General features: G+C 38.2%; 1 protein-coding gene and 1 pseudogene across 2 annotated transcripts in view; both read left to right on the top strand.

Moving 5' to 3' along the window:
* The window catches only part of NELL1 (neural EGFL like 1), an 833,013-nt gene that overhangs the window by 149,958 nt on the left and 658,894 nt on the right, over positions 1-24,161 (top strand). For both annotated transcript variants that reach the window (XM_032359330.1, XM_032359331.1), the window contains exon 5: positions 12,286-12,382. In XM_032359330.1, the coding sequence (XP_032215221.1) occupies positions 12,286-12,382 (97 nt within the window). The remainder of the gene's footprint in view (positions 1-12,285; positions 12,383-24,161) is intronic.
* On the top strand, positions 19,029-19,460 carry LOC116599477 (annotated as a pseudogene).

Genomic DNA, 24,161 nt, shown 5'->3' on the forward strand with positions numbered 1-24,161 from the left:
TCATTAAAGTTTGTTCAGCATTTGAGAAGTTTCTACAACTAAGTGTGATTATCTCTGGACAGATTGGTTCAGATTATAATGAGATAATTATCTTATGGTACAGTTTAAGATCACAACATCCTTTTTGACAGCCTTATCTTAGCTCACTGTGGACCAAAATGGCTAAATATTTTTCAATATGTATTCCTGTTAAGTAATAGGTCTCAGATTCTGTCTTTGAGCAACATAGTCTCAAAGCATGGAGCCTTCCATTTTTCCATGTTAAATTTCATCCTATTTGGCTCTGATTACTTCCTATTAATGTTTCTCTTAACCCTGATGGTATATCCTAAATCTGGAATGATTGAAACAATCATACCAACTTCTCATTTTCCCAGAAACTCAAGCACATCTGTCAGTACACTGCCAAATCATAAATAAAAACACAAAATAGGACAGACCTAACAGAGCCAGTTGTCTACCCGAATCCACAGTCAGCATTATCTTGGAATGGTATCTGAATCATGAACTTTCGGTGGAGAGTAATGGTTGGTAAGAAGTAGTGAGAGAGAGCTCTTAGGGACATAAATATGGTTAAGAAGGGAAAATACCTTGGTTTGGAGACCTAGATGAGGAAAGATAAAGGAGATAGTAAGATCTAGTTGGTAGGTAACAAAGGTATGAATTTTTAAAATTTAAGTATAATTAGCATGCGGTATATTAGTTTTGGATGTACAATATGATGATTAAATGGTTCTGTACATTATTCAGTGCTTATCATAAGTGTATTTTTTAATTCTCTTTATGTATTTCACCCATTCCCCCACCCATATCCTCTTTGGTAACCACCATTTCTCTGTATTTAGAAGTGTGCTTTTCTTTTTTTCTTTGTCTTGTTTCTTCTACACATGAGTGAAATCATATGGTATGTCTTCCTCTGCCTTTGCTGAGTATTAAATTGAGATTCATCCATGTTGGAAATGGCAAGATTTCATTCTTTCTTATGGCTGAGTAATATACTGTGTGTGTGTGTGTGTGTGTGTGTGTGTGTGTGTGTGTGTGTGTGTATTCTTCTATGACAGATACTTGGTTTGCTTCTGTACTTTGGCTATTGTTAATAATGGTATAATAAACACAGGGGTGCATATATCTTTTTGAGTATTTCTAGTGTTTTCAACTTTTTGGGTAAATAACCAGTAGTGGAATTACTAGATCCTATGGCAATTCTATTTTTTATTTGTTGAGGAACCTCCGTACTGTTCCTCACAATGTTGATATCACCTTGCATTCCCAGCAGCAGGGCCTGAGGGTTTCTTTTTCTCCACCTCCTTGCCAACACTTACTATTTTTGACTTTAGCCATTCTGACAGGTGTGAAGTGATCTCATGGTGGTTTTGGTCCACATTTCCCTGATGACGAGTGATGTTGAGCATCTTTTCATGTGTCTGTTGTTCATCTTTGTTTCTTTTGGAAAAAAATGTCTATTTGTGTCTGCTGGCCATTTTTAATTGCATTATTGTTTTGATTTTGAGTTGTGGAAGTTCTTCATAGATTTTGGAAATTAACTTGGTAAAGGTATGAATTTGAGTGTTTTCTAAGTGGATGAAGTAGGTCATCTGAGGACTTGATGGTCTCCGAGAAGATCTCCTCTCTCTGGAGAGAAAGAACCTTTTTTCTGGCAGAGTCTCTCCAGAAGTATTTTCTAATCTCATTTGAACACTATTGGCCTTTGATTTACCGCAACAAAGGTATCTCCTTCCAGATTTCAACTTTGCTGCCTCTTTTTGTTTGCATTTGTACTTCCTTTGCATCCAGCTGGCAAGGAACCTGCGGAGCCCTGCTACTGTCCTCCCTCCTGAGCTCTGCATGGATTTAGCTTGAAATTCAGTTCTTACATGTTGGGGGCATAGTGTGTTCATGCCTATAATCCATTCCCCTGACTAGTCTATTTTCTCCTGTATAAATGCCAGAGGTACATTTTTTGAATCAAGACATTTGCTGTCAGCTGGTTTTGTTAAACAGATGGGTGGGAGGAGACTGCAGACATTCCTTTCATGTTTTTCTGGTTCTGTGTGATGTGTACTCCATGTTAGTAAATAATTAATAGCCAGGCCACCTGACATGGAAATTCAACAAGTAACTCATCAATGTAGACAGTTAGCAAACATTCCCGTATGTTTTGAGCAAGTATTTTGTAGCTGGCCATGAATGTGCAGCAATTGTCAGGGCCAAAAATACTGCTAATGATACTATAGATGATTTGTTCATTTAAGTAGAGGTGAAGAACTCTGTTCCCACGTTTGCCCTATGATACCAAGACTGGGAGGATTGTGTTAGGCCCCTGTTGACATAAGACCAAGGAGGGACTTATCCTCCTGTGCAGTCATTACCACCTTTTAGTGAGGGGGGAACAGCATGGGAATTGCTTTGTGTTCTGCATAGGGCACTTTCTCCGAAGAGCACTGTGGTATTCACTAGTGCCAGCTAAAAGGCAGTGGAAGGTGAGGCTCTTGTCTGGCAAGGGAAGGTCATTGCCCACTTTGCTCTTGAGGGAGAATGTGAACATTTTTCTTCAATTCCAGCCAAAGCCCAAGATAAACCTCTTCATTTGGCATGCCATTTGGGCTTCATATTGTCTTATTGAACAGCAGCATAATACGTGTTGATCCACATGGTTTACATTGGAAATTCATTCTTGTTTATAATTGGGAAAGGTACCGTGGTGTCCCTTCAGACGTCTGTCTTCATCTAGGTAAATAGAAATCCAATATCCCTTCATAAGTAGTGTTGTTGAACCGTTGCATTGCTTTGTGTCGAGCTCTGAGGGCTTTATCTGTTAACAGAAAATCGAGTACTTCATGGAATATTGACTGGTCTTTTAAGCAGATGGGACAGTTGCTAGGGACGGCGTTCTTAACCAAAGTCATGAATAAAGAGATGTCATACCTTGTGAAGAAAATTCCTGATGTGAGCCCTTGATTCAGGGAGTGACTTTGACGAGAAGTATCAGTTGTTCTTTGCATTGTTTGTTCCTCTGAGGCAGTTTTTATGTTTGACTGGTTGTTTAATTTTGCATGGTATTGTATTAGAAATGAGATACATGTTAAAATACCCATGTATATTAATGGTATGCAAACTTCCCATACATTCTTCCAATATAGCTTAATAGACAGTGCCTCATTTGAGTGCAAGGCCTAGAAACATGACTATGTAGGAACTGGGTTTTCTTTAGCCGTAACGAAGGGTAGAGTGTAGATGGTTGTAGGGTGAATACCTGATTTCTATCAGACAGCCTGTGGGAATGTGGTAAATTTGGACTGATTATAATGCATTCAACTTTAGCTTTAAATCATGTGCTTATCAAAAGGACTGCATTTGATCTAATTAATTTTCAAGTTACTATTTCTCTTGTCCTTCCTATCTGGTTTTCCTGTTAGTGAGTTGTCTGCCTGGCAGATTCAGACCAGCTATCCCTTTTTTTTTTTTTTTTTTTTTTTGTGGATGAAAGACTGAGAGGGGCCCATCTTGCTCTTTAGTTCGGTCATTTTGTGTTGATCTCATGAACTGAAGATGGTGAAGATGACCCTTGAAGAGCATGCTCACATTTCAGTTTTTTTTTTTTTTTTTTTTTAAAGATTTTATTTATTTATTTGACAGAGAGAAATTACAAGTACACTGAGAGGCAGGCAGAGAGAGAGAGAAGGAAGCAGGCTCCCTGCTGAGCAGAGAGCCCGATGCGGGACTCGATCCCAGGACCCTGAGATCATGACCTGAGCCGAAGGCAGCGGCTTAACCCACTGAGCCACCCAGGCGCCCACATTTCAGTTGTTTTCACTGACTACAGTATCTGCAGGAAAATGTCAAGTTTGTCCCCCTAAAGTGTTTGCTGAATTACTTTAGAGCTTGTCTATTTGCCTGTAGCCCTCCTCTTTTGCAGATAGTATCAGGGAGCATTTTCATTCATTTATTCAATAAATAGATGGAGTAGGCGTCTGCTTTGACTAGCACTGTTCTAGATGTTAGGGATACTGACAAGATAAGATAGATAAGGTCCCTGCTTCCAAGATTCTTGCTTCTGGTAGGAGGAGACAGACAATCAGGAAAGAGCCAAGACAATTTTGGAGACTTATTAGCTTTGATAAGAGAATAAGCGGAGTGTTGGGTGGTAAGTTGCTACTTCACATAGAATGGTCAGGGAAGGTCTAGGGGAAGGAGACCCCGGAGCAGATGCAAGGATGTTGTGTTGAGGGTTTTATTTCCTACACACTCAGCAGGTGATTGGTGGTTGTAGCAGTTAGGAATTCCAGGCACAACTTGAGGATCTGAGTGTTGGGTCCAGAGTACCAGAAAAGATCAATTCCTTCTTTCTTGGCACGGAGGTCTGAGAAAGCAGGCTCAGGTGGGATCAGACTCCTAGAGCTTCCAGGGAGCAGTGAGGGATACATGGTCCTACGATCAAGTGCTAGAGAGAAGGTCCAGAGGGGTCATCCAGGTGGGGAGGTTCTCAGAGATGGGTCAAGAACTAACATGCAGGGCAGGCAGGATATATATTTTAAAAGGGGTGTATGAGGGCAGTCCGAAGTAAGAATCTAAAGGGAGGGCCTCTGCTCACGGCAGCCATCTTTATTTTCCCAGAAGCCTTTCCTGTGGATTGGCTAAAACCCATTCAGGTCCCAAATGGCCTTCACAAGGTACCTAGTCCTGGACTGAACAGAAGTATCAGGAATAATGTCCTTGTCCTATTTTACTCCTATAAGAACAGTGTATTGATTGTTGTTATTGGTTAGGTTATTGTGTATCTAAACACACAGTGTAATAAATGAGCAAATCGTCTACCTCTTTTTGAGTCTTTGTCTAAATCTATGTAATTTTTTTTCTTAATTCAAGTCTTTTGGTTTTGTTTTGTTTTTAAAGAGTTTGTCAGAGAGAGAGAAAGAGCATAAGCAGGAGCCGCAGGTGGAGGGTGAGGGAGAAACAGGCTTCCCCAGAGGCAAGGAGCCAGATGTGGGACTCAATCCCAGGACCCTGGAATCATGACCTAAGCTGAAGGCAGATGCTTAACTGACTGAGCCACCCAGGCATCCCTAACCTTACATAAATTTATGTTGAACTTTGAACAAAAGTCAAACTTGTTAAATGTTAAAGAACTTCATATTTAGGAAGGATATAAAAATTCTAAGATGTTTGCCCAGGGGGCTCCTGGGTGGCTCAGTCTGTTGTGTCTGACTCTTGGTTTTGGCTCAGATCATGATTTCAGGGTCTTGAGATCAAGCCCTGCCTGGGGCTCCACGCTCAGTGGGGAGTCTCCTTCCCTCCTTCTGCTCCTCCCCTTGCTCTCGTGCTCGCTCTCCCTTAAAAATAAGTTTGCTTAGAACTTAGGATAATGTAGAAAAGTTTGATTTATGGCTTGAAAGAATGAAAGGAATCCAATGAATATTTTAAAACTAAATTTTAAAACACAAACATTTTAGGATGTCTTAGAAAATATACTTTGTCTTAAAGTTTTTAATCCACAGTTTAGTATCTAAGTTGTCAGTTTACTCTGTAACTGAAGAGGTTAAACTGTAACAGAAATGAATGCCGTTGAGTCCTTTGGTTGTTTTTTCCTTCTCCTTCCCTGTTACTTACTTACTTGTCCTAGCTTTTAAATTTGTAAGTGAAAAGAAATTTAGAGCTATAAAACTTTCAAAGTGGAAGAAACTTGAGACAGAGTAGATAATAGGTTCTTGAATTTTGACATTGACATGGCATCTCTTTAAATACACTCCATGAGACAGGTGATGTCCTTCCTTTAAACTGTATTGCAAAGCCCAAGCAGGCATCTAAGCTACTGGTAGTCCCATTTCAGTAGATTCAGTCAGTGGGAGATGAAGCCAGTGGTCTAGTGGGTCATGGGACCTGTGATTCTCGGCATTCTCAGGCACCTGGGAGTTTAACAAGAGAGTTTAACTTGGCACCTACCAAGTGCCAAGGCTTTATTTATTTATTTTTTAAAAAGATTTTATTTATTTATTTGAGAGAGAGAGACAGTGAGAGAGAGCATAAGCGAGGAGAAGGTCAGAGGGAGAAGCAGACTCCCCATGGAGCTGGGAGCCCGATGCGGGACTCGATCCTGGGACTCCGGGATCATGACCTGAGCCGAAGGCAGTCGTCCAACCAACTGAGCCACCCAGGCGTCCCAGTGCCAAGGCTTTAAACACGTATTTCATTGAAGCCTTAAGGCAACCCATACCATCATCAGTAATAGTTCTGGGTTTATTTGTTTGTTTAATTGTGGAATCTGACTTTCAGAGAAATAACTCAATTAAGGTCATATAGCTAGTCAAGTACAGAACTAGAATATAAATGCAAATCTGTTTTATCCTGAATTCATGTCGTCTTTGCTACACCATCCTATCTCTGACATCTCTTGGCTTCGTGTGCGTGAAAATACATCAGTCCTCTTTGAGTTTCAGTGGGGCGTACTAGGGCAAATAATGTACTTGGCCACAACTACAGGAAATCTTTATCTCAGTGGGTTAACATAGATTTTTATTGCCTCGGCAGCATGCGTTGGGTGTGTCTTGCTGGCAGGTGGCCTTTCCATGTCATTTAGGAATCTAGGATCTTGCATCTGTGGCCTCTTCACTCTCTGTCTCCTCTAGTCAGCTAAAAGGCAAGGTGGAGGAGGGAATGTTGAAAGATGCCCGAAGGAGATATATTTGGGGAAAAGGTAGGCGTGGAAGGGTTGTACGTCTGCTCACATGAGATGGCCACCCCCAACTATGAGGTTGGCTGGAAATGGCAGTGTCGCTGTGAGCCCTGGAGGGAGTGAAAAGGGGATTCTGGGAGAGCTTACCAGTGTTGGCCACATGCTTTAGCCCATGAGCTTGTTTTCCCCTTTCCTTACTTCCTTCTTTTTCTTTTTTTTCCAAAAACCATCTTAATTTTATTGTTTTCAATCTTCCAGGATTCATTGTTTATGCACCACACCCAGTGCTCCATGCAATACGTGCCCTCCACAATACCCACCACCAGGCTCATCCATCCCCTCCCCTCCCCTCCCAAACCCTCAGCTTGTTTCTCAGAGTCCACAGTCTCTCATGCTTCGTTCCCCTTTCCTTCTTGATGAGTAAGTCAAGTCAGGAATTTTAACTCACTTGAGTGATTAGCACAGATTAGGGTTCGGGGCTCAAATAGAGCTTTGCGATTTACAAAGCATTTTACCACGGACAAGGCATTTAACCGTGATGCACCCAGAACACCTACCTGACGGTGGTGTTGTGAAGGATAAGCAAATGAACCCATGGAAAGCCCTCCATGTGCACTGCTTGGCACACACTAAGTAAGTGCTGGCCGTTCTGTCTGCGTGTCAGCTCTACTCTGTTTTTTATCCAAAAATGTGCTCCGGTGTTCCCTTCCTTGGCAAGTCTTCTCTGATTATGACAGAATTCTGTTCTCCTTTCTGCTTTCATAGATTACTGCACCTCACTCAATGATAAGGTGTGTGCCTGTGTGTTGTCGTCCTGGCTCAGGCATTTGACCTGAGGACAGGGACTTGGCCATATTAATTATGCCGTGTGTGTATCCGGAGCCAGCACCATATCAGACACATCATAGACAATCCGATCTGGATGTGAAGGAAACCTCATGAACCAAAACACTGGAGTATCAAGTTTCCATTTCCTGACCACACGGGAAACCAAGGAGTTCATTCTGTTAGCTTTGACTTTTTATTTGACTTGTGTGATACCAGATTTAAGTGACAGATCACTGTGCCTTACTTGCCTGTCGGCCTGAGCGAGTCCCTAAAAACAGTAACTCAGGGCTTGGCACTTCTGTCAAGATTGTATTTGTCTGGCACGTCGGTGGCGTCACTCCCTTTGGAAAAGAGATTCAGATAGGGATATGAGACTCTTCTTAGCTTACGATGTGTTGCCAGCATCTATCTGTGTAATACTTGTTTTGTTTCATTCGTTCATCTTTCAGTCATTCACTTTTTCCTCCCTTTTGCCCTTCCCAATCCCTTGGGAAAACACTACCATGTGCCTTTATGAGTCTTTAAATTTGTAGGTGTCCTTGGCTAATAGATGTAAAGCTATTTTGAATGTGTGTATGTATAGTTAAATATTTTACAGACCCTCTTTGTTTTTTTACTGTAGTCTCAAAACTATCTTTAAACTATTTTAAAATAATTTTAATCTTACAAGAAAGCTTTCAGATGGCACAAAAAACAATCCTACACTTGGCCCAGATTCTGTTTTCTCTCTGCACAATGTATGTTTACATGTGTCTGTATTTATACATAGACACACTGTTATTTTGAAGCCTTTGAGGAGAAGTTGCAAATATCAGGACTTTACCCCTAAATACTTCAGTGTGTATTTCCTAAGAACAGGGCACTTAAATATATACATGACCAATTCTCGAAAATCAGGAAATTGAACATCAATTCAATACTAGTATATAATCTAGAGTTCAAGTTTCACCAATTTTCCTACTGAAGTCTTGCATAGGACTTTTTTTTCCCCCTGTTCCCAGGTCCAAACCAGGATCCTGCGTCATGTGGAGTTTTTATGTCCCTTTGGTTTCCTTCCTTCCTTTCTTTCTTTCTTTCTTTTTTTTTTTAAGATTTTTTAATTTATTTATTGTCAGAGAGAGAGCACAAACAGGCAGAGGCAGAGAGAGAAAGCAGGCTCCCCACTGGACAAGGAGCCCGATGTGGGACTCGATCCCAGGACCCCGGGATCACGACCTGAGCCGAAGGCAGCGGCTCAACCAACTGAGCCACCCAGGTGTCCCATTTCTTTGGTTTCTTTTAATCAGCAGATGTTCCTCAGTCTTTCCTTTTCTTACCTGGAAAATTGAAAGAGCATAGGCAGTTATTTTGTGGACTGTCTCTCAAATTTGGTTTTTCTGCTTTCCTTTTAAGAAAATTTCTAAAATCGATTTAGTTAAGATACAGTGTATCATCAGTTTCAGGAGCAGAATGTACTGATTCATCAGTTGCAGATGGATGCCCATCCCCCAGTTACTCCATCCCCGTGCCAACCCTCCCCCCCAACCAACAACCTGCAGTCTGTTTTTTTTTTTTTTTTTTGACACAGTTTCTAAGTTCTCTTCATTTTGCTCTGTCTGAATCTGGTTTGTTGATATTGCCTGCTACATGGAATTCTCCAGTGAGGTCCACCACTTGGAGTAAATTGGCAGGACTGGGGGTGGGGGGTGTGGGGGGGTGGGGAGAGGCAGCAGCCAGCAGATGTTCTTGGCATCAGGAGGGGATCCTTATGGGGGCTGTGTGACCCCTGAAATCAGTACACCCCTTTGACACAGGTGCTGGGTCACTGCCCTGCTTTAAGCTAATAAATGAGAAAGCAAACATCTGAGGCCCACTATTTTTATGGCCGAAGGAGCATTTATACTTGGGAAGATAAGGCATGATAGAAAGTTGATTTTTTTAAAAAAAATCGTTCCTGTACTTTATAAACATTGATTAACAGCCCACTCTGCTCACTGGAGCTCACCTTGTGGCATAGTGAAAACCAAAAAACAAAACAAAACAGAACATTGAAATCGAAAGCTCTTCTCATTCTGACAGATGCAAAATGTTTTAAAATGAAAGGTTCAGATAAATAGTTTGACAGTATCTTCAATGTATTAGTAAAACAACCTCACAGAAAATTGTGCTTCTGCCTCTTAACCTAAATACACCGATTTCCATTTCTTTCCTGTGTCCTATGAAATTCACAACCCTGGAACATAATTTCTGCATCCTTGTCTCCATAGCTCGTAAATAATTTTACATTCTACTTTCCTCCAGTGAAAATTATTTTGTCTGTACTTTCCCATATTTCATAACCTGCATATTTGTCACTGTTAATGACTGTAGTAGATTATATCAAGCTGATCTATAACTTATGCATTTCACTTTTGTTGTAAATTTGGCTCATTTCTAGTTTTTTTGTTCGTTTTTTGCAAATATTAGAAAAAAAAACCTTTAAAAGAAAGTGTAGAGCAACTTCTTGGGTTAGAGCAATTTTGATAGATTGTTTTATCTAAAGTCATTCATTCTAACATGTGAAAGATGTTGCATTCCTGTGGAGAAAACAGCGTGTCTTTTTAAGGGAGACTTACATTGCCTTGGTTATGTTTTGAGCATCCATTTATAATGAAAAGATAATTAGTACAGATGGACCGAATATATGCAGAGCTTTCTCCATTGAGTACCTTGCATTTATGTTGGGAAAGAGCACTTTTCCAGTGGGCAATAAGAGTGACAGACAGGTGGCTCAGTCACGTGACGGCTCCCAGCTGCAACAGCTCGTACTTGCTCACTGGCTGTGGCACAATGGGCAGTCTCTCAGTTCTTGACTTCTGGGAGCCACTGGAGAAACAGGTCACTCTGGCAGGTGGCAGGCAGGTCCCCTTCTGAAGTACCTGGAGTTGACTTCTGTAGCTTCTCCAAGAACAGAAGAGTGCAGGGAACAGACAGGCCATCCAGAATAATTGAAATTCCCTGAAATTCCCCACCCAGAATTCTTCTTCTTCTTCTCCTTCTCCTCCTCCTCCTCCTTCTTCTTTTTTTGTATTATGTTAGTCTGCATAGAGTACATCATTCGTTTCTGATGTAGTGTTCCATGATTCATTGTTTGCCTATAATACCCAGTGCTCCATGCAATCCGTGCGCTCCTTAATACCCATCACTGGGCTAACCCAGCTCCCTACCCCCTCCCCTCTGAAACCCTCAGTTTATTTCCCTTAGTCCCTAGTCTTTCATGGTTTGTCTCCCCCTCTGATTCCTCCCCCCTTCATTTTTCTCTCCCAGCTCCTAATGTCCTTCATACTATTTCTTATGTTCCACATATGAGTAAAACCATATGATAATTGTCTTTCTCTGCTTGACTTATTTCACTCAGCATAATACCCTCCAGTTCCATCCATGTTGATGCAAATGGTGGGTATTCATCCTTTCAGATGGCTGAGTATATTCCATTGTATATATGGACCCCATCTTCTTTATCCATTCATCTGTTGAAGAGCATCTTGGCTCCACAGTTTGGCTATTGTGGACATTGCTGCTATGAACATTGGGGTGATGTGCCCCTTCTTTTCACTACATCTGTATCTTTGGGGTAAATGCCCAGTAGTATAATTTCTGGATCATAGGGTAGCTCTATTGACTTCTTGAAGAACCACCATACAGTTTTCCAAAGTGATGGTACCAACTTGCATTCCCAGCAACTGTGTAAGAGGATTCCCCTTTTTCTCCATCCTCTACAGCATTTGTTGTTTCTTGCCTTGTTAATTTTGGCCATTCTAAGTAGTATAAGGTAGTATCTCATTGTGGTTTTGATTTGAATATCTCTAATGGCTAATGATGTTGAGCATTTTTTCGCAAGTGTCTGTTAGCCATTCGTATGTCTTCAGAGAAGTGTCTGTTGATGTCTTCATCATTATTTTCTGCATGTTGAGTTTGATAGAACTTGGTTACTCGCCCTTTATCTATACTGTCATTTGCAAATCTCTTCTCCCATTCAGCGGGTTGCTTCTTTGTTTTGTTTACTGTTTTGTTTGCTGTGCAGAAGCTTTTTATCTTGATGAAGTCCCAAAAGTTCATTTTCACTTTTGTCTCCCTTGCCTTTGGAGACATGTCTTGAAAGAAGTTGCTGTGGCCAGTGTTGAAGAGGTTACTGTTTATGTTCTCCTCTAGGATTTTGATGGATTCATGTTTCATGATGAGGTCTTTCATCCATTTAGAGATTTTTGTTTTTTGTTTTTTGGTTTTTTTTGTATGGTGTACGAGAATGGTCCAGTTTCATTCTTCTGTATATAGCTGTCTAATTTTCCCAGCCCTATTTATTGAAGAGTCTGTCTTTTTTTCCACTGGCTATTTTTTCCTGCTTTGTTAAAGATTAGTTGAGCACAGAGTTGAGGGTCCATATCTGAGCTCTCTGCTCTGTTCAGTTAATCTATGTGTCTGTTTTTTTTCTTCTTTTTAAAAGATTTTATTTATTTATTTGACAGACAGAGATCACAAGTAGGCAGGGAGGCAGGCAGAGAGAGGGGGAAGCAGGCTCCCCGCTGAGCAGAGAGTCTGACGCGGGGCTAGATCCCAGGACCCTAGGACCTTGACCTGAGCCGAGTCTAGTGGTTAGGATTCGGCGCTCTCTCTCTATGTGTCTGTTTTTATGCAAGTACCATGCTGTCTTGGTGATCACAGCTTTGTAATATACCATCAGCTCATGCCAAGAGGATTTCAAACAACATGCATAACTTTTGGTTCTGTTTTGAACTGTTTATTAATAACTGCATTCTTTGTCCCTGCAGAATTTATGAACGTGTGATAGACCCTCCTGAAACCAACCTTCCCCTAGGAAGCAACTTATGGCTTGGTCAACGCAACCAAAAGCATGGCTTATTCAAAGTAAGCACTTCTTTCTTCTTCTGCCATGGGCTTTTCTATGTGCTTGACATGAATAATTGTCACAACAATTTTATGTAGTAGATGCTTTGAAACTAGACATAGTTAAGTGACTTGTTCAAGGTCACAGAGTTTACTCTACTGCCAAGTATGGATTATCCATAATGTAAATGATCCTCTATGTGTTTTTTACTGACCTAATTTTGAGAGCTTAAGATAACCTTCAGATTGGTTTCCATTCTCAGAATCTTGGGTAACAAATCTCAAGTTCTGTCAGCTTTGGTTTTCTTATCTATCATGAAAATAATACAATAACTGCTCTGTTGTACTTCTTGAAACTGCATACAGTGATAAAATGAAGTTAAAAACATCATGAAATTTTAAGAAAGTCATCTTCAATAGAATGGGAGACTTTTGCTTCTGGCACTATGGTAGAGTAGATGTTTTAAAAAAGTCTCCTACTTCGAAATGCCTATTAATGCTGGATTAAACAAAACAAAAATCTTTCAAGACCCATCATTGCACTTACAAGAAAGGAAATTCTTAGAGGGCAAATATGTGGAGGAAAGTGAAAACTAGAGGGATATCCGCCATTTCCAAGAAGTTGGAAACCTACTTTTTTTTGTTTGTTTGTTATTCCAATTTGAGTGAAATATTGTTGACGTACCTATGTAATTTTAAGATATGTAACATATATGATTTGATATTCTTAAATGTTGCATAATGACTATCAGTTTTAACTAACACCTCTCTCACCTCACATAATTATCACCGGCATTTTTGTCACCAGAATATTTAAGATCTCCACCCTTGGCAAATTTCAAGTACACGTATTTTCACAGCAGTCACCGTGATGTCCATTAGATCCACAGAATTTACTTGTTTACTTTGACCAGCATCTCCCTATTTCCCCTAACCTCTTGCAACCAGCATTCCACTGTCTCTGTGAGTTCAGGGTTTTTATATTCTACTAGTAAGTGATATCGTACACTATTTATCTTTCTCTGTCTTATTTCCCTTGGCGCAATGCCCTCAGAGTTGATTCATGTTGGAAATGGCAGGATTTCTTTCCCCATGGCTGAATACTATTCTGTTGTATATATACCATAACTTTTTTAGCCATTCATCTTTGTCCTTGTCTGTGGTGAATAATGTGGCAATAAATATGGGGGTGAAAATCTCTCTTTGCGTTAGTGATTTAATTTCTCTTAGGTGTATACTCAGCTTAATCCCCCCTGATGGAGGATTGCTGGATCGTGTGGTAGTTCCATTCTTTAACTTTTGGAGGAGCTTCCACAGTGGTTGTCCTAATTTACATTCCCACAAAGAGTGTACCAAGGGTTCCTTGTTCTCCACGCTTGTTATTTTTCTGTCTTTTTGATGACAGCCATTTTTCCAGATGTGAGGTGGTCTTTCGTTGTTTTGATCTCCATTTACCGGATGTTGACTGCCTTTCATGTATCTACAGGCCATTTGCATGTCTGTGGAAAAATGACTGTTGAGTTCCTCTGCCCATTTTTTAATCCACTTTTTTGCTCTTGAGTTGTGGGAATTTTAAAATATATTTTGGTTATTAACCTCTTACCAGATTGCTGATTTGCGAGTGGTTATTCCCTTTCCATGGGGTGATTTTTCATTTGGTCAATTATTTTTTTTGCTGTGTAGAAGCTTTTTAATTTGTAGATTTACTAAATAATTTTAATTTTATTGCTTATGCTTTTGGGGTCCTATCTGGAAAATGATTGCCAAAACCAATGCCAAGAAGCTTTTCCCCCCATTTTCTTCTAGAAGTTTTATGGTTTCAGGTTTGCTGTTTAAGTCCTTAATCCATTTCAAATTTTTATGAGTGATGATACAGGAATCCAACTTCTTAGTGTGGTTATCTAGTTTTCCCAACATTTGTTGAAGAGACGATCCTTATTGAATATTCTTGATTCCTTTGTCAGATAGTAGTTGCATGTGCAGGAGTTCATTTTTGGGCTCTCAATCTTGTTCTTTTGGTATCCGTGTCTGTTTCCCCCTGCCTCCTCTGCCCCACCAGACTGCTTTGATTATTGTAGTTTTGTAGTATACAGTTGGCTCTTGAACTAAAGTGGTTTGAATGGCATGGGCCCACTTACGTATGAATTTTTTTTGGTAAGTATAGTACAGTACTGTAAATATTTTCCCTTTGGATTTTCTTAACATTTTCTCTCTAGCTTTAGTGTAAGGATACAGTATATAATACATATAGCTTAAAAAATATGTATTAATTGACTGTTTATGCTACTGCTTAGGAATTACGGTCAAGAGTAGGTTATTAGTAGTTAAGTTTTGGGGTATCTGAACTTACATGTGCATTTTTGACTGCATGAAGTTTGGTGTTCTAACCTCTGCATCATTAAAAGTTCTAACATAGTTTGAAATCTGGAAATGTGATGCTTTCAGGTTTGTTCTTCTCTTAGCATTACTTTGGCTATTAGGAATCTTCCTGGCTCCATACGGATTTTAGTGTTTTTGTTCTTTATTTGTTTGAAAAATGCCATTTAAAGTTTGATAGGGATTGCACTGAATCTACAAATGGCTTTTGGTAGTGTGCGCATTTTAACAATATTCTTCTAATCCATGAATATGGTATATGTTTACATTTGTTTGTGTCTACATTAATTTTTATCAAAGCTTTTTGGTTTTCATTGTACAGATTTTTCTCATCCTTAGTCAAATCCCTAAGTATTTTACTGTTTTTCATGTTACTATAAATGGGATGTTTTTCCCTGATATTTCACTGTTAATAGAAATGCAACTGACCTTTATATGTTGACTTAGCATCCTGCTTTACTGACTTTATTTTTAAAAGTTTTTTTGGTGGAATGGTTAGGATTTTTTTCTTTCTTTCTTTCTTTCTTTTTTTTTTTTTTTTTAAAGATTTTATTTATTTATTTGACAGAGATCACAAGTAGGCAGAGAGGCAGGCAGAGAGAGAGGAAGGGAAGCAGGCTTCCCACTGAGCAGAGAGCCGATATGGGGCTTTATCCCAGGACCCTGGGATCATGACCTGAGCCGAAGGCAGAGGCTTTAACCCACTGAGCCAGTCAGGCACCCCTGGTTAGGATTTTCTATATGTGAAGTCTTATAACCTGCAAACAAAGACAATTTACTTAATCATTTCTGATGTGGATGCCTTTTGTTTCTTGTCTGATTGCTCTGATGAGGACTTCTATTACTGTGTTGAATAGGAGTGGTGAGAGTGGGCCCCTTTGCCTTTTCATCTTAGAGGAAAAGCTTTTAACCTTCCACTGTTGAGTATGATGTTAGCTGTAGGCTTGTCACACATGGCTTTTATCATGTTGAAGTATGTTCCTTTGCCCAATTTTTTGAGTCTTTTTATTATAAAGGAAATTGCATTTTGCCAAATGCTTCTTTTGCACCTGTGAGATGATTGTATGGTTTCTACCTTCCATTCTTTTGGGTTGTGTCACATTTATCCATTGAACCATACATTGAACCATTTTTGTATTCCAGGGAAAAATCTTGCTTGATCATAATGTATGATCCAATGCATCCTTGAATTCAGCTTGCTAACATTTTAATTTTTACATTTATATTCATTAGGGTTATTGTAGTATTACCTGATTTTGGTATCAGGATAATGATTATCTCCTTAAATTCCGTGGGGATTTTGGGAAGACTTCCTCATTTTGGGGGAAGAGTTTGAGAAGGGTAGTTGTTAAATCTTACTTAAATGTTGAGTAGAATTCACCGATGAAGCCATTTGGTTCTGGTCTTTTCTTTTCCTTTAAACATCAATGCATAACTTACATAGAACAAAATTCATTCCTCTAAATGTACAATTTTGAGTTTTGGAAAACTGATAGTCATGTAAACACCATCATACTGAAGATAAAGGACCATTTCATAACTTCCAAAAATTCCCCTGTTGTGATGCTTTTGATTCATCTCATCCTCTGTATGCAATGAAATACTGATCTGTTGTCTGGCCCTATAGTTTTGCCTTTCCCGGAATGTTCTGTATCATGTGTATATGTATGTTGAGATGCACCCATGCGCAATTCATTCTTTTGATGTACTCTAATTCTGTAGTATGGAGGTACTACAGTTTGTTTATCCATCCCTCGATTCATGGACTTTTAGGTTGCTTTGAGATTTGGGCAGCCACTAAAAATACTTGTGTACAGGTTTTTGTCTGAACACAAGTTTTCTTTTGGGTATGTACAAGGGGGATTTCTGGACTGTATGTGAAGTGTACGTCTAACTTTATTATAAAATTCCAGAGTATTTTCTGGGTTGGCTGTACTATTTTGCAATATCACAACAATGCTTGGAAATCCCAGTTAGAACCTTAAATTTCAATAGTCTGTGTGGGATGGAAACAGTATCTTAGAGTTCATGTAACATTGGAAGATGGGCTAGAAACTTCTAAAAACAAGGCTACATCCTAGAAGATTACAACTCCAGCAAAATTATAGGCTGAAGAGTCTACTACTTAGCCATGGGAAGCAATCCAGTAACTAGTCATTCTCCACCTCAGTTTCATAGAGAAAAAATAATTTTCTGGGAAGAATTTGAAACCATAGTCCTGAGATTATGTAGCTTTGAAATTTGGGTTTATTTTGGCCATGAAGCTCAAGAAGCTATCTTAAAGTGAACCTTGGTTGGGAACCTTGGGATTCTGGAGGAAGAAAATAACCTTTGGGGAAAGTTTTCTTCTATGCAAACCTAACAGGATTCCCACAGATTAAGTTCATACAAGTAGGATTTTTAATCCATTATGAGTGGGAGTTTGAAGGAGCAATAATGAATCAGCAATAATGAAGGGCTACAGAAATTGGAATTCCAAGATAAAGGATTTTGAAAAGTCTGATGTTTTAAAATGTTTAAAGAAATGAAGTAACAAATGTGAGAGGACTAGAGAATATAAATGATGAGGGAAAACCAAAAAGAACTTCCAGAAATAAGAAAAACAATAATTGACATGGAAGAAAAAAACCTCAGTGAACCTGCTCAACAGTAGATTAGATACAGGTGGGGAGAGCACTTGTAGAACAGAAAATATTATCAAAATAATCACCCTAATTATAGTATGAAGACAGAGAGGGAGATAGGAAAGAGCTTGTAGAGAAGTAGCACAAATACAAAAAAGGTATTCTAGATGTTTTTAGGGTGTATATGTTCATCCATATATACTTGAAAACTCCAGAAGGTTATAGTAGAGATTAGAGGTACTATTAGAAGTATGATGGCTAAGAATTTTCTAAAATTGATAAAAGATACCAATTCTCACTTTTGTAATAATGTAGTCAAAGTGTGTATTAGCTCTTGTTGTTTCTCAAAAAACTTAACTATTTTTTAAGCTTCTGAGTTTTTTATTTAGGTCACAATTCTTCATGTTGATTAGATGACTTTTCTGGTCTGGCCTGGCTCTGCTGTTGTCTGCTGGGCTCTGGTGTGGTCTGTGGTCATTTAGCAGATCAGCAGGAGGCAGGATGATTTAAGGTGGCCTCTTCACATCCCTGGTAATAGGCTGGCTGTTGACTAGTGTAACTTAGTTCTCCTCCATATGGTCTCTCATTCTCTAGTGACCTAGAAGCTTATTCACATGGCAGTCATAAGATTCCAAGTGTAAGAAGAGAGCAAGCTCTAGCATATTAGTGCTTTTCAAGGTTCAGCATTCCTTACCAGGTTTGCTAATATGTTACTGTCCAAAGCAAGTCATAACCAAAAACCAAACTCATGGTCAAGGGAGAAAGAGACTCCGTCTCTTAAAGGACATTTCTGCTGTTTCACATTGCAAGGATATGTCTACAAGGAGGGGAAGAATTTTGGACCATTTTACTCTATTACTCAAGTAAGATAAATAGGCACACTTAGAGATAATCCTGGAATAGTATCCCAAAGACACAGAGAAGATATTAACAGTAACCCTTAAAAGGTAAATTTTCCACAAAAGAATAGCATAGATTGAACAGCTGGCTTTTAATTAGTAAAAGCAGAAGCCAAACGATAATAATAAAAAAATATTTTCACAGTTTTCAGGGAAAATAACTCCCAAATGTAGTAGCATATACCCAGCCTAATTATAATTTAAGAATGAACATGAAATAAGAATTTATAGACAAACTCTCAAATTTATGACTAATAGATCCTCATTAAGGAAACTTCACAGAAGGAAGACGGTGAATTGGTGAACAAATGGAGGGTATACATAAACCTTAATCATTGTTTGATTAAATAATGACCAATTTTGGAAAAAATTAAAAATATTAAACAAAATGATGATGGGATTATCTGATTTCAAGTACTCTGAGGCCTTGTATTCCAAAAATGAATAGAGAAATTGGCTAACTGTAGACTAATTCACATGTTAAAAATTTAAAGTAACATCAAAATAATAGAAATATTACTTCCAGGTTTAAGTATTTGAGATTTTTTTTAAAAGTTCTAGCAACCTAAAATAAGGCAAGAAGAGAACGAAGTTAGATACAATTCCATTTCACAATATTTACTATCAAGTGATTTATACTTAGTGGTTAAAAGTACGAGTTCTGTATTGGATTTATACAACTCAAGTCCGGATGTATATTGTTTATATTGAGACAATTAAAGATGCTGTCTTTGCTTTTGGGGCCACTGCTGAAACTCTGTGGCAAACATGAAGTTCATTCCCTTTATGACTCCTGACTTCAGTGATAACCGTGAAAGGCATTTCAGTGCACCTTCCCACATTTGCAGGAAGGTTAGGTCTTCCCTCCTAAAAAGTTGAGACAAAAGTACGATGTGCAGTCTGTGCCCATCTGAAAGGAGGATGAGGGACAGATTGTATGAGGACACTTCAAAGGTCAGCCGACTGGCAAAGTCATCCACGTTTACAGGAAGAAATACGTCATCTACACTGAATGAGTGCAGCGAGAAGAGGTGGAGGGCACACCGGTCCACGTGGGCATTCCCTCTAGCAAAGTGCTTATCACTAGACTGAAGCTGGACAGACAGGAAAAAGGTTCTTGAATGTAAAGCCAAATCTCAGCAAGTAGGGAAGGAAAAGGGCAAATAAAAGGCAGAAGGAATTGAGGAGGTACAGGAATAAAGAATCTTCTATAGGACTTCCAGTAAAAACTGTGAAGATGAGAAAGGATTCCTAAATGTCGATAGTGAAGTGGTTAAAAAAAAAAATGTAACCGGCTGGAGTAAACAAAAGGAAGCTGTAGAATGCTCTGGCATTATCACACTTCAAGGCCCCCATATTTACCACATAATATTACCATCTTTTTTTAATGTAAGTCTTTAAAAATATTACTATTTATATGATGCACACACCTAATATATAATCTGAAAATATACATTACAGCATTACAGAATATTCTGGAAAGGATGGTCTTTACAGGGTACTAGGTCAACTGAATATCCCGCTGGGGAAATAGCTAATCTTGACCTCTATTGCATAGTACATGCCAAATCAATTCCAGGGGATTATAGATATAAATCTGAAAGGTATACTAGTAAAGCCTAAAAAGATAGCATAGGAAAATAACTTTATGACCTTGATGTAGGAAAAGTATTTCTTAAATGAGATGTAAAAGTAATAACTAAGAAAAAGGTTGATATATTGACTATGTTAAAATTTGCAACTTTTTTCCTTTCTCAAAACACCTAAGAGAGAGTAAAAAGGCATGCCCTAGAACAGAAGCTATTTGAAGTAGTTATATCCTACAAAGGCAGAAAAGAGAGAAATTCATTGAGTGAAATATCCAACTTAAGATGTCAGCAGATCATGAGAAAATTAACATATAAGAACAGAAATGAGAATAATGAGTAGTAGATACGATAGAAAATATGAAGAAAAACACAGTTTGGTCAAATCAAATCAAAGTTTGAGGAAGAAAAAGGAGAAAACATTAAAAAATACTGTGAACACTAAAGGACTAGTTTTTTTTTTTTTTGTAATGGAAAATTAGAGAAAAACAGGCAATTTCTAAAAACATGGATTATCAAAATGGACTTCAGAAATGAAAAATGATCTTAGAATCAATAAGGTATTCTAAAGGGTATATGACACAAAATCTCTATCAATGAGCTTTCGGTGCATAGCCAAGGGACTCAAAGCTTACTGGTTTGAAACAGCTGACAATACTATTCTTTGGCACTTTGGCCTGGGCTGAGCTGAATTGTTCTATTCTGAGTGCGTTTGCTTATGTATTTTTGGTCAACTGCTGGTTTTCTGGGGACTGGCTGTACTGGAATGGACTTTGCAGGGATGGCTCATCTCTGTGTCATGTGCTCTATTTTCTGGCAGTCTAGTCCAAGCTTATTTATATGGTAGCTAATCAGGGTTTCCAGAACTGGAGCAGAAGTGTGCAGTCTTTTGAAGTTGAGGCTTGTAACTTACATGTTTGTTGTTACTTTGCTACATTTTATTGACCAATGCAAGTTATAAAGCCAGATTCAAAAGTATGAGAATCATTTTCCATCTTTTTGAGGTGAAAATATTACAAATTCTCATTGCACAGGACAGCAATCCAGCAAAGAGCAAAGGATTGTGACCATTTTTCACAGTTTACCATGTTTCTCCATCAAATAAGTACTGAGTCCATGCATTTCTACAGGGGAGCTCTGTCACATCCAAGGAAATGGTTCTAATTTTATGTAAATTCTTATGGAGAGGAGAATGAATGAGGATGCTATCCAATACCTTGATTTCCAAACTGGACATGGATTTTATAAGAAAAGAACTGTATAAACCCATGTACCTTTGAACACAGATTAGATTAAAAATTCTAAGGGAAAAAAAAGTATGGGGGACCAGCCAAATCTAGCTGTATGTATCTGCATATGTGAGAGAAACTAAGCTGGATATTTCAACAATGCAAATCTATTTTTTATTAAAAACTAATAAATTGCACATTAAACAGAAAAATCTATGGTTATCTCAAAGGCACAAAAAACACTAGATAAATTCTGTACTGCCTCATGATAAATTCTTAGCAAAATAGGAAAAGAAGGAAACTTAGTTAAATTGAAAGTGTGCATAAACCCATAAAAGATCATTTATGGCTTAAATATTAAGAAAATTCCTGTTAAAATCTGGAATCCGACAAGAAACTCTTATTACCATAACTCATTTTCTTTTTTCTTTTTTAAGGATTTTATTTATTTTGACAGAGAGGGAGGGAGATCACAAATAGAGAGGCAAGTGGGGTGGTTGGGGCGGGGGAGCAGGCCACCTGCTGAGCAGAGAGCCCATTGCAGGGCTCCATCCTAGGACCTTGAGATCATGACTTGAGCGGAAGGCAAAGGCTTAACCCACTGAGCCACCCAGGTGCCCCTGCCATAACTTATTTTCAACATGGCACTGTGAGTCTTTCTGGAAAAACATATAAAACAAAAAAACCAAACCACCCACACAAAACCCCTAAAAAATAAAACCTAAAGGAATATAAAAAATATAGTTCTTGGGGCACCTGGGTGGCTCAGTGGGTTAAGCCTCTGCCTTTGGCCCAGGTCATGATCTCAGGGTCCTGGGATCGAGCCCCTCATTGGGCTCTCTGCTCAGCAGGGAGCCTGCTTCTCCCTCTCCCACTCTCCCTGCTTGTATTCCCTTTGTCGCTGTTTTTCTTTGTCAAATAAATAAAATCTTTAACAAAAATATACAGTTCTTTATAAATTACATAAATATCTACATCTAAAATAAGATCAGAGATTATTAGAATTACTAAGATTATTCAGGAAGAGTGCTGGATATAAAAATTAAACTGACAAAATCAGTTGCATTGCTGAAAAAAGGAGCAACAAATATATAATTAAGCAGATTATTTCATTTATAATATAAAAAAATTTAGCACTTAAGAACAAATCAAGACAGATGTGTAACAATTACAGAACAAGTGAAAAACTTTATTAAAAATCATTAGAGAAGACCTAAATGAGGGCAGGTATACTCTGTTCTTGGAGAGGAAGTCTTAAAAATGTCACTTCTTCCCAAATTGATTTCTAGATTGAATGACCTTGTAATAATTTCCAACAGGATTTTATTTTCTGATGAAATTGGCAAGCTGATTTTAAGATTCGGATGGAAGAAAAAAGACCAAGAATAATATTTCTGAAGATGTAAAAGCGGTGACTTTTTCTTTCAGTTGTGAAGTCCTACTATTTAAGCATATAGCACTCAACAGTTTGATCTCTATGCAAGGATTGGCACATGAACCAAGATAATTGCATGTAGAAGCCAGGAGGAGACTCAACCTGTAATAACTTGGAAACATAGTACAGATCTGAAATGGCATTCCTGATCTATGAGGAAAAGATGTATTCCTCAATAAATGGTTAGAAAAGTTGTTAATTTGAGTATTTCACAGATATACTAATGGATGTAACTGATTTTTGTGTATAGTGTCAGGAAAAGCTTTAAGATATTTGGAAACAATATACAAAAGTCAGTCGGGATTACAACTGAGTTAAATACCTAAGTGTGAACTTCATGAGTTTCAGAAGACAACTTGGGAGCCCTATGTTTATAATAATCTCAAGGTAGAAAAGAATTCAAGCAACTGTAACAATAAAGCTGTTAAAAATATTTAGAAATTTAATATACAAACACATTTAATATGTTTATCAAAAATCTTGGCAACCAGATCAATTAGCAAATAATAATAATATCTATTAAAGAAGTGCCAAAATCAGTCAGAAGCTTATAACTGAATAAGAAATCAAGCAAAAGATATAAAGAGGCCATTTTCCAAAGTTGAGTAGCTGATGAATTTATTAAAAGGAATTCAATTTCAGTTGTTATTTTGGAAATGCCAATTAAAACCATTACAAATTAAAACCAATACAGAAAACATTTCTTACCCACTAGCCTGGCAAAAGTGAAAAAGAAAATTCTGATGATGCTAAGTATGGGGGAGGTTAATCGAGCCACTAAAAGGGGAAATTAGGAGTTTTTGTATAAAATTTAAGGTGTGTATATCTCATGACACAGGACTGCAACCTTTATACACACTGAAGAAAATGTAATCATATACCCAGGAAGATATGATGGACAGTCATCATCACAGGAACTTCTAATTTCAAAAACGTAGGGGGGAGGTTGCCTCCCAATAGGATGATGTTTAAATTGTAGTAGAATCATAAATACTAAAGTTGAAATTGAATAAATTTGCAGGAGAAAACTAAGGTAGGAAATAATTTTAAAAAGCAGAACATTTCAGGGGTTGCCTGGATGGCCCAGTCGGTTAAGTGTCTGACTCTTGGTTTCTGCTTAGGTCATGATCTTGGGGTCCAGAGATCAAGCCCTGTGTCAGGCTCTCCACTTAGTGGGGAGTCTGCTTCCTCCTCTCTTCCTCTGCCCCTCCCTCTACTTGTGCACTCTCTCTTTCTAAAATAAATCTTTAAAAAAAGAATATAGAATTGTTCGATATATTGCTTATTTATACATCCATATATGTAAAAAAAAAATACATGGAGCTAAGTACAAATTCACAAGTGTTTATTTCTGAGAGGAAGGAATGGAAATTAGGGATGAACACTCAGAAGTCTTAACTATAGTGATGTTTGAGTTCTGAAGCTGGGTGGTATATTTATAGGTGTTTGCTTAATTTGGCTTTCAATCCTTTTGTTATAATTACTCAATCATGTAATTTTCAGGGTGGTAATTCATATATATATATATGTATATATGTGTATATATATATATGTATATGCACACAAACATACCCATATATGTATATATGTGTGTATATATATGTGTGTGTATATATATATATACACACACATACACATACACACACACACA

The sequence above is a fragment of the Mustela erminea genome, chromosome 9 (assembly GCF_009829155.1).
Source record: "Mustela erminea isolate mMusErm1 chromosome 9, mMusErm1.Pri, whole genome shotgun sequence".
NCBI classification, from domain to species: Eukaryota; Metazoa; Chordata; class Mammalia; order Carnivora; family Mustelidae; genus Mustela; species Mustela erminea.